This window comes from Helianthus annuus, chromosome 8, assembly GCF_002127325.2.
Source record: "Helianthus annuus cultivar XRQ/B chromosome 8, HanXRQr2.0-SUNRISE, whole genome shotgun sequence".
NCBI lineage: Eukaryota > Viridiplantae > Streptophyta > Magnoliopsida > Asterales > Asteraceae > Helianthus > Helianthus annuus.
In genome coordinates, this window is record NC_035440.2 from 115,289,687 (window position 1) to 115,300,221 (window position 10,535).

Sequence of the window (10,535 nt, forward strand, 5' to 3'; positions counted from 1 at the left end):
GTTCTTTGTTTTTATCTCAACTTTGTGAGTTTCCAAGGGGAGAGCCTTCGGGCAACGGTAAGGTATGTGTCGGTCATGGGTTCGAGTCATGAAAACAGCCTTTTGCATAAAAGCAGAGTAATGAATAATGATGCCTACATGAGGCCCAGGTTGGCCCAATATCCCCTGCATGCAGGAGCCTTGTGCACCAGGTTTACCCTATTAAACGAGTTTCTAAAATGATTTGGATCAAATATGGTATTTTAAGGGATTTTATATGTTTATGATTTTGAGTGGTATGTGTATTGTAAAAAATGACCATTGGTGGTGTGAAGAGCCACCACACTTTGGTTGCAAGGAATGCAATGGTGATCCATTTCTTCATAGTGCGTCATTAATAGAACTTTTCTATGTATTTATAATTTGTTTGGTGAAAATTGATGGATTCTTAAATGTTCAAACATGGCAATTTTAAATGGTACACATCAATCTTTGTCGTGTCGGCCTCATCATGTGAGAACTTCTACCAACTTAATTGAGAGCTACAACAAAGATTATGATAATTTAGGTGGTGATTAGATGTGTATCTTTCAATTGATTGTGGCGGAAAATAGGTGGCAAGCAGGGGCGGACTTAGGTAGGTTCATGGGGTGGTGGGCGCACAATTTGAAAAAAAAGAGTGTATTTTTTAGACAAAATAAAACTTTTCGACCGCACCCCCAGAAAATAATTCCAGGTCCGCCACTGTGGCAAGCTAAGTCGTCCTGACTCATTAAATCGATAACCATCATTATAACCAGTCCAACTAATAGCTAATGGACTCATTACAAATAGTCCAAATGAACCCCTTATTTGATTCTCTAGCTGTCTGACACTGATATTTTAGACCGGACCAACATGTACATGAGCTATTGGCTTGGTTTTTATACCGGTATGAATGTATGATTTTAGAACATTAATAGTAATCGATTATGTTTTACGTCATAAGTGATTACTTTTCCCTTCTATATTTGGTTGTTTATTAAAACAATAGATACTAAAAACAATATAATATATGTTCAAAAACAATAATATGTTTAAAAATAACACAAACAAGCTGCAGTTCGAAAAAAATAACACAAACATCAATGTAAACAATATTGAGGAAAACTTTGGAATATTCATTTTGACCCCTCTTTGACTGTGACACTCATTAACCAAGAGAGTCAAACTCATTTCCCTAATCCCCCATGCACCAATGATTAAACAATTATATTTAATAACATACTGCTAAACTTAAGGTTGATTAAATTAATATATACACACCATTGTATTATATCAAACACTACATAAATTATTATTTCCTCTTAGAATTTCCAAAAATTCTCTTTTAATGTAATCATTTTTTTTATAAAAACACTCATATTAGTATATCTAACATGCTAGAACTGATTTCAATAGTACAATAACACTTTATGTCGAATTCAATATGTATGATACACTTAGTCTTAAAAAATTAAAAACAATTAACGATTACATATTATAAACATAATCAGATATAACATAAGGTAAGTTTTAAATATACCAATACAGAAAATAGGGAATTAAACGCAACTATATTAATAGTTCTTTTGTGTTTAAAGTCTTTATCTACCATTGAAGTTAGCATCAGATAATAACACATTTCAATCTCATCTAATCTTCTTGATCATGACTTCATGTAACCAACCAAAACTATACTTGTTGCCTTGACTGCCAAAAATTCAAAACTATAAAAAAACCTCCTTACACTTTCTATTTAGTCTTCTTTTCTTTTCCTTCCATTCTCTATTATTTACCTCTCACTTCACTTTAAAATGCTTTGCTATTTATTGCTACTTCAACTACATTTGCTTGTTATAGCCTTTGTTGCACGCGAATGGGCTATCCGGAAGATTCAGACCTTGATTGCTTTCGCTACACAGAAAAAGCATTAAAAGTTACCTCAAAAAGTTAACTTAAAACAAAAAGCAAGACACCAGTAGCACGCACCCAAAGAGTGCATGGGTGGGCCCACCCACTACTTTTTGAGTGATTGCTACTGAAGGTAAGATAGAGAATCTTACTACTCTTGATCGTTGTACTCAGTGTCTTCTTGATCTAAAAGATGTGCGGTAAGTTTCGGAGATTGAAACTTGGAGTCATCTTGGGCATGATCTAGAAAGTAAAAACAAAATTAAAAAATGGGAAATAAACAAGAAAACTAAATAAAAAGGTCAATAAGTTTTAAATCGATGTTTGCACTACCTTCGTTTTGATAGTCATATGTGTATTCATTGTATGAAGGTCCTCGTGCCAAGTGAAGTTGCGAAAGGCGCATCATCTCTAGCTGCGCCGCTAGTTCATGTTCTTCTACTACTTGTCTACCGAACAATCTAGATGGCTCCAACCCTGTTCAACACTTTTACAAGTTAAAAAAACCTTTTGATTGATCAACTTACATCATTCTTGTCGAACCGCCGATCAATTTAGGATGGCGGGACCCATTTTGCCGGTTAATCTTAGCCAATGGATAACTAAACATTGTATACTTGTAATATAAGCATGTAAGAGATATATATAAACATTTGAGTGAACATTTCATCTATTTTTTTCAAATAAATTATACAAAAATTATGTCACATAGAAAGAAGAACTTACTAGCATGTGGATCATGATCCATTTCCACATGGTGTGAATGGTAACACATTGGAGCCTCAAACTTCTCAAAGTATTTTCTAAATAAAACAATAACATAAACAGAGTTATGTGTCGTGTGTATAGGTAACGTTAAAGTAGGACTAGTGATACACTTGAAGGAATAACAGTTACCTGTCAAATAGTTTCAGTTTTTCTCTATACGGTTTTACAAGAACACGCGCCCCACAAACATAATGCGGGTTCCCTTTTGACAAAACCATTTGCACCGTTTCAGAATTCTGAAACGTTACAAATCCAAACATCCGTTTTTGTTGACAAGGAATTCTCACATCATGAACCGGGCCAAAGTTACTACAAAATATAGCCATGAAAAAAAAGTTAAAAAAAAAAAGCAATGTCAGTTTCGTCTCTAACGGGTCAAATACGAGTCTTGATATATATAATTTTTGTAATCTCGCTTGACACAAATGATTATTAATGAAATTTAATTTCTAGGTAAAATATTGTTTCGGGTCAGCCTAACTAGCCCGTTTTGACGGATCACCCACTTACCTAACCCGCCTGACCCGCCCATTTTTCACCTCTAGCTACGAGTTTCTACCTGAAGTAGTTGGCAACGTCATCTTCGGTGAAGGTGCTTTCGGCTGGAAAAGTCAAATAAATTTGCTTTGACCCGCTAACAATCGGGCCTGGACTCGGAAAGTTACGATCATAGCGGTTTTCCATGTACCTTGATGCATCATCCGCCAAAACTACTGCATGCTGCCCATGAGGTCTGCAACTTAAATCACAAATTTTACTCAAAACGACAATAATTTAATAAACCACAAAAAATAAATAAAATTAACAAAATAAAGATTCAAGCAAACCTGTCGATAAGCCGAATACTGTTTTTCAAACGTGCAAGAAGTTTAGTTAAACTATAACCCGCCTTACCATGCCTTTGACTTTCGGTCAAATACCCTTCAGCTTGAAGAGTCCTACCGTATCGTTCATAATAAATCATCGGCAACGAAGCAATCGAGATCGGATTACCCCTTCTCGACTTCAAAATTTCAGTTATTTCAAGCTCGAGTTTTTCAAGCGAACCGGGTGAAAACGCAGCTTGATCATCAAAAAACTCATTCGAATTATAATCAGACATCGATTGCCCGTGAAAGAATTTACAATTACCGCCATGTTTACAATACCCTTTATTGTAATAATGGCAAATCTTTATCGGGTTTCCATCTCTTCGTCCTCTAACGCTAAAATTACCATCCGGGGAGTAACAGTTGAACGATTCGAACTCGTCGGTTAAACCCGTGAAATGATCATGATCTTGATAGTGTGAGGGCATTGGTGGTGGGATTTGCAAAGCAGAAGGGGCCGAAAAGGGTGTGTGTGAATGAAATACGGGCCCGGGTTGAAGTGTTGGTGAGATAGGAGGCAAAGGGACAGGTTTCGGGTTTAAATTGAGATCGGTTTTGGCTTTTTGTATCATGTGTTTGATTAAGTTATCCGGGCCAAAAGCTAGTCGAATCATTTCTCGGTCAGCATGGTCTGATAAGTATATGTAACCGATTACTTTTCGGGTGTTGGTTTCTGATTCTGTTTCTAGTATTCTATTGTACACAATTTTTGCAGCCTCAAAAGCTTCCATTTTGACATCTGCACAGAAAGACCCAAATGGGAAATTGTTCAAGAATGTAATTAAATTGTGGAAGTAAGTTTAAGAATAAATCACAGTTTAATCACATTAATAATTTATAATTCATAACATACATAAACAAACAGAAAAATCCATTTGAGAATAAAGAACAGTTTAATCATATCAATACATACAGAAAAAAAAACCCATATGAGAAATTATTCAAATATGTATTTTAATTCATTTTTATTCAATTGGGGACGTGAATTCAAAAATAAATTAAAGTTTAATCATATTAATAACTTGTAATCATTAACATACAGAAAAACTCATATGAAAAATTATTCAAAAATGTATTTTATTCAATTGGGAAAGTGAATGCAAGAACAAATCACATTTTAATCATATTAATAAAATTTATTCATAAACACACAATAAAAAAACCCCTAAATTAGCATATGTAGAATAAAATAACAAATTACATTGAATTGAAAAAAAGTTCTTGATTTTTACACCAAAACAATTACAACCACGAGAAATTAAAATGTTTTTTTTTTCTTTATTTAAAAAAAAAAACCAAATAAATCCAGTATTTTTTGACATCAAGAAACCCTTTTTTCATGGTAATTTTCTTTTTCAAGATTTATTAAAATTTTCATGAAAAACAGATCAAGATTGCATTTTTCTTCAAACCCATATGTTGAAATCATGAAACAAATCATACAAAACAACATACATACATGTAAATATAAAAAAACATATATACGTAGGTATATGATTCAAACTTACCCAAGAAAAAAATCTTGAAAAAATGAAAAATTTCCCAGAATCAGCTGCACAAGAACACCATATTTTTCATCATTATCCTTCTTTCAAATCTTTCTTTTTGAAGAGCTTCTTAATAATCTGCAAAAAGAAATAAAAAAAAAACAAAATTGGAAAACAAAAGGGCAAAATGTTATGTCCTTTGTCTATAGTGTGTGTGTATGCTGAATTTGAATGAGTATGTGAAAAAACACACACTTACAATTACAAGAATGAGTGGGACACTTTATACATAATCTTTTCTTTTTTAGTAGTAAAAGAAGTTCACTTGAAAATACACACACAACACAAGTGAGTGTGTGTGAGAAATGGTGGTGGTGGTGGTGTTTTGAAATGCCCCCACAAATTTGTTTTTGCTACACAGCCCACTACAGCTGGGAGACGTGCATGCTCTAATGACCTTTTTGCCCTTTTCTGTTTTTATATTATTTTCCTTTTTTCTTTTTAAATTTTGAATAAACCCAATTGGGATTATAATTATGATTAATTATATGAAGTGAGAGAGGGAGAAAGATTCCACAAAGCAAAGTTAATAATTGGATTATCCACTAAATCACATCATCTTATTATTTTGTATTATTAAATAATGGACTCTACGAAAATGATTAATGTAAACTACATTATAAAAACATATATCGGATATACTGATGTGGCACTAATTTAACATACATATTTATAGAGTCATCGAGTAGTTACCAATTGTTAACTTTGGACAATATTTGTAGTTATGAAACGTCAAGTGTTATGTATCGGAGTTTATATTTGTAACGAACCTCAACAAGGACGTTAAACTATTGTTAAAAGTGGAATGATGCAAAAGAAAAATAAGAATAAATAAATATAAGAGATGTAAGTTCACAAATCATATTTGATGATAATGATAATTATTTAATATCATTAAAACATTTTGTTAACTTGTTAAGCTATCTTAAATATGTCAAAAAATAATTGTAAATTAATTTACAAAATGTAATAATATGATAGAGGTGAAAATTAAGTACAAGTTAATAGTCAAGGTTGAATAAAATAATAAGTAATATATTTTAATATTGGCATTGAATGATCTTTGTTTATAACACAAATACTTTTAATCATGATCTTATTTTTATATTTTGGGACAAATCCACTTGTTTTTTTCTGGGCTCCACACCAGTTTATATTAAAAAAAAAAAAAAAGGGAATAAAATAATGAATTAAAAAAAGATGAGAAAGTGATGGATAAGGGGTAGTTTAGGAACTAAAGAAAACATATGATGAGCGGTTCTACCGGCATAATCAAAGGGAGAGTCCACCTCTTCGTTAAAAGCTAGGTTTCAGTTAACTCATTTGCCCCTTTTCCCGCCAAGACAATTTGACCATTTAACCTTCTAATTTACAATACATTTTGCACAAGGTACAAGTCGTTATATATTTAAATATGAATTTTTCTATCAAAAAATCATTTCCAAAATAATTCCTTTATGGTTATAAAAAAACATGAAAAAACTTCTAGAATTTATTTTATATTCCTCTATGTATAATGTATAATCAAGAATCTCTTGAAATTTATAAAGTTAACCAGTGTTATTAGTAAATAATACGGAAATGTAGAAATATGATAAATAAATACGTGGAAAAAAAATTAAAGTATAAATAGAAAAATCACAAAGCAGTTTTTACATTCCTATGCATTTTTTATTACATGAGTTAATAAGGTAGATTCCTATGCATTTTTTTATCATATGAGTTAATAAGGTAGATAAACGAAATAATTTTGCGTGTTTCATTGCTATAGAGCAATGTTTTAAAACCGGGAAATACCCGCCGGTTATACTGATGTTATCGGTGCCGGATGTAAATATGGTACGAAACACCCGGTAAATAAGAAAAACGGCATTGACTATGTACTGCCAGTAAAATCCGGTATACCGGTTTGGACCGTTATACCGGTACCGGCCCTGGTTAGTTTTAGGTTTGGATTTTACTTTTTATGAGTCCATCTTCATGTTTACTCCTATTGACTTTTAATATTCCACCTCCATCGATCAAAACTCAAAACCTGCTTTGTCACTCCATCGTTCGTGACTTGTTCCAGACTTCCATCACTCCATCGTTCGTTACAGACTTTCATTTTCATCGTCCATTCATAGATTATCACTCTAATTCGTTCCAAGCTCCAGTTCGTGATTGGTAGGTCATTTTAGTTTTTGTTTTCTTTGAAACTTTTTTTGTTGTTAACAATAGTACGATGTGTGTATATACTATATATCTAAAACACGATGGTATGGAGAAGAATAGGGATTTTTATTATGTTCATAATCATGGAGCACAAGAAGAATACAAACTATATAAACCTAGTAATCTCCTCTAATTAAGGAGAAGATCTACATAAAAGGAAAATAGATAAACAAATAAAAGTAAAATATTTGTAAAATTCTATACCCCCTCTCAAAATGGAGCATGCAAATTTGCAATGCCAATCTTGCCAAGTAAGAAATGAAGTTGTTGCGTGCCAAGTCATTTAGTTAATAATTTTGCCACTTGCAACTTGCCGTTAATATACATAGCAGCAATCTCTTGTGATTCAACTCGTTCATGAAAAAAAACAATCCATCTCAACATGTTTATTTAGCTCGTGGAAAACCAGATTATTGGCGATGTGACGAGCGACCTGATTGTTACAAAACAAGGGTGTGGGTGACGAAATATGGACTTGCAGGTCACTAAGTAACCAACGGACCCAAAGGATTTGAGTTACAGTGGAAGTCATTGCCCGGTATTATGCTTGAGTAGTGGAAGAACGAGAAACCACCGATTGCTTCTTAGTCTTCTTAGAGATAGGAGTCCCACCTGTAAAAGAAAGTACCCAGTTCGAGAATGTCTTGTGTAAGGACACCCAAGCCAGTCAAAATCACAATAAGCACTCAAGATAGGGGCTCCTTCATGAGAAAGAACAATTCCTTGACCCGGTGTTGTCTTTAAGTACCGTAGAACTCGATTTGCAGACTCCAAATGATTATGTCGTGGATCGGCAACAAATAAGATTGTAAATAAAATAAAAACAAAATAAATTTAGAACTTGGATTCCCGACACTCTAAAGATAAGCCTAAAAACATTCTCTTCTACCTATTCCGTTTGGGTGTGTAAGCCACGATATAGAGTTTTGCTTGAGGACAAGCAAAGGTTCAAGTGTTGGGGTATTTGATGTGTGTAAAATACAACATATAAATTATATGAAATACGGCGTAAAATCAACCATTTTTTGGTACTAATGTTGGAAAAAGCATGTTTCTTTGTTCCTTTTTAATTTACAGGGTCAAAAGAGCTTAAACGCACAAAAGAAGTAAATTAACAGCAGAAACCAACATAAATACAAAGAAGGGGGATTGACACGACTCGCCAAGCTCTCATACACAGCCAAACCAACAAAATAACAAGAACAGAAGCTCTGGCACGGGGCCGTGCCCAGTCAAGATTCTCTACAGAAGAAAAGACAATAGCAAAAAACAAACTAGACACATCAACACGGGGCCGTGCTAAGGCAACACGGGGCGTGGTCAACTCTAAGATTCACAGAATCTGAAATAGTACAGCAAGTAAAATGGCTACGGGTCGTGCCGTTGACACACAGGGCCGTGTCAGTACAATATCTGACACTGCAATTAATGAGGAAGAGAGAGAAGGATGGCGACGGGGTCGTGCCAGGCAGACACTGGGCCGTGTGAACTATCTGACTTCAGCTATAAATAGGGGTGTTTGGTTTCATTCCAATCCATCACTTGGCAAACCATATCTCTCACACTTGCCACTACTCCACCACCACTATTACACCAACACCCACCACCATCATCCATCTTCCATCATTTAGAGTGTGTAGTAGTCTCGGGATCCAAGATCGATCGTAAGAGTTCTTGTCAAACAAAGACCATGCTTGGTTAAACTCTTAAATCACTTTTTGATTTCCAACCTTTGGCTCCTTTTTATTTGGGTATGTATTAATGACTTTAATAACTAGTTTTCTATATTGAAGGAGTTAACCATTTTTCATGTTTTGTTGATTCACTCATTCGTGTCTTTACGGTCTATATAAAACACTTTAACTGCCTGGAAGGGGGTTAGAAGGTCTTTCAGTGTATAGATCCTGCGAGAACCTAGTTCAAGCCTAGTAAGACTTCACGAGTGGGCGGTACAATCTGCCTCGGGAGAAGTAAGAATCGCTTGAATCCCTTATCTATAAACTACTATTAAAACTTTAAACCAACCTTGCGGGACTGTATCTTTGCTGACTCAGACCAATAGGTTGAGGGTAACGCTGCCTGGAAGGGGCCCTACCACTTTTCTCATTAATAACTTAATTATCTTTCAATAATCCGACCTTGCGGGACTGTATCCCTACTGACTCAGACCAATAGGTCGAGGGTAACGCTGCCTGGAAGGGGGCCTACTATTATAACTTAAAGATAATCTCTTAAAATGCCCAAAATGCGGAAATCATTAAAGGATACATAAAAGAGGAGTTGAAACCAAGTGATTCCTTCTTTTCTATTTGTTTTTCCTTTTATTTTATTTTTATTTTCTAGTTTGTCTTTTTATAACTTTCAAAACTTTTTATCAAAATTTGGATAGATTAGACGTTAACGATAAGCCGGTACTAAAAGCTCTTGTGTCCTTGGACGACCTCGGTATCTTGCCATCACTATACTACGTCCGCAATGGGTGCACTTGCCCTAACGTGTGTAGAGTGATAGTATTATATCATGTTTTATAAATTTAAAACTTGATTCGCGAGTAAAAAGAGCTTAAAATATATCTAAAAAACTATAACCACACACGCACACGTTAGTGATTGACAAAAGGGGGAAGCTTCACAATGTAGTCGTTGAGTTTCTTTGGTTGTGACATGGTTCGTGTGACTTTAATCTCAGTTTGTTCTTGTTCAACTTTGTCGTTTGAACCAATGTCATTCTCTAACTCCTCATTACTGATTTCTTCAACAAGCCCAACATTGTCACTTTGGGTCGTTTCATTCTCCACAAATAGACTGTGAGCCTCATTGATAGTCCCAATGTGATCATCCTGGGCTGATATGGTTTCTTTGCTTTAGGCCAGGGGATTTGAAATTTGGGTATGAGTCGGTGTAGACTCCTCATGATAAGCAAAATTGTGATATTTAATAGGTTCATCTTTATCACCTCTTTCATCAACTTTGACATTTTTAAAAGGGAAGTTTTCTTCATAAAAATCGACATCCCTACTTATAACAATCTTTCTGGTTTCAAGATCAAATATTTTGAATCCCTTTGTTCCCGAGGGATACCCAAGAAATAGCCTTGGTTTCTCTCTTTCTTCCAATTTATGTCCCATTTGTTTGTGTTTCTGAAATATGCGAGACAACCAAAAACTCTCAAAAGATCATAATATGGTATTTGGTTCCAAAGCAATTTAAAAGGGGGGGGGGGTTGT

The 10,535-nt window shown here is 34.4% G+C and overlaps 1 protein-coding gene across 2 annotated transcripts; it reads right to left on the bottom strand.

Moving 5' to 3' along the window:
* Positions 1 to 1,498: 1,498 nt before the first annotated feature.
* LOC110873776 (zinc finger CCCH domain-containing protein 18) lies at positions 1,499 to 5,433 on the bottom strand. Of its 2 annotated transcripts, none has more exons than XM_022122769.2 (9): positions 5,295 to 5,433; positions 5,057 to 5,173; positions 3,507 to 4,287; positions 3,239 to 3,412; positions 2,809 to 2,988; positions 2,638 to 2,714; positions 2,245 to 2,388; positions 2,064 to 2,154; positions 1,499 to 1,914 (listed from the first exon to the last, which is right to left on the bottom strand). In XM_022122769.2, exons 3-9 carry the CDS (start codon positions 4,277 to 4,279, stop codon positions 1,842 to 1,844), a joined length of 1,512 nt encoding a protein of 503 aa, XP_021978461.1. In that variant the 5' UTR covers positions 4,280 to 4,287; positions 5,057 to 5,173; positions 5,295 to 5,433; the 3' UTR covers positions 1,499 to 1,841. The 2 variants fall into 2 exon arrangements, with proteins under 2 accessions (XP_021978461.1, XP_021978460.1); XM_022122768.2 differs by having other exon boundaries at positions 3,239 to 3,418; positions 5,295 to 5,429.
* Positions 5,434 to 10,535: the final 5,102 nt, after the last annotated feature.

What these genes read in the sequence shown, in the direction of transcription:
- LOC110873776 (XM_022122768.2), bottom strand. Translation starts at nt 4,279, where the DNA reads ATGGAAGCTTTTGAGGCTGCAAAAATTGTGTACAATAGAATACTAGAA. An exon ending in GACGTTGCCAACTACTTCAG is followed by an intron (nt 2,989 to 3,238) that starts GTAGAAACTCGT and finishes TATATTTTGTAG; the next exon opens with TAACTTTGGCCCGGTTCATG. An exon ending in GGATCATGATCCACATGCTA is followed by an intron (nt 2,389 to 2,637) that starts GTAAGTTCTTCT and finishes AGTGTTGAACAG; the next exon opens with GGTTGGAGCCATCTAGATTG.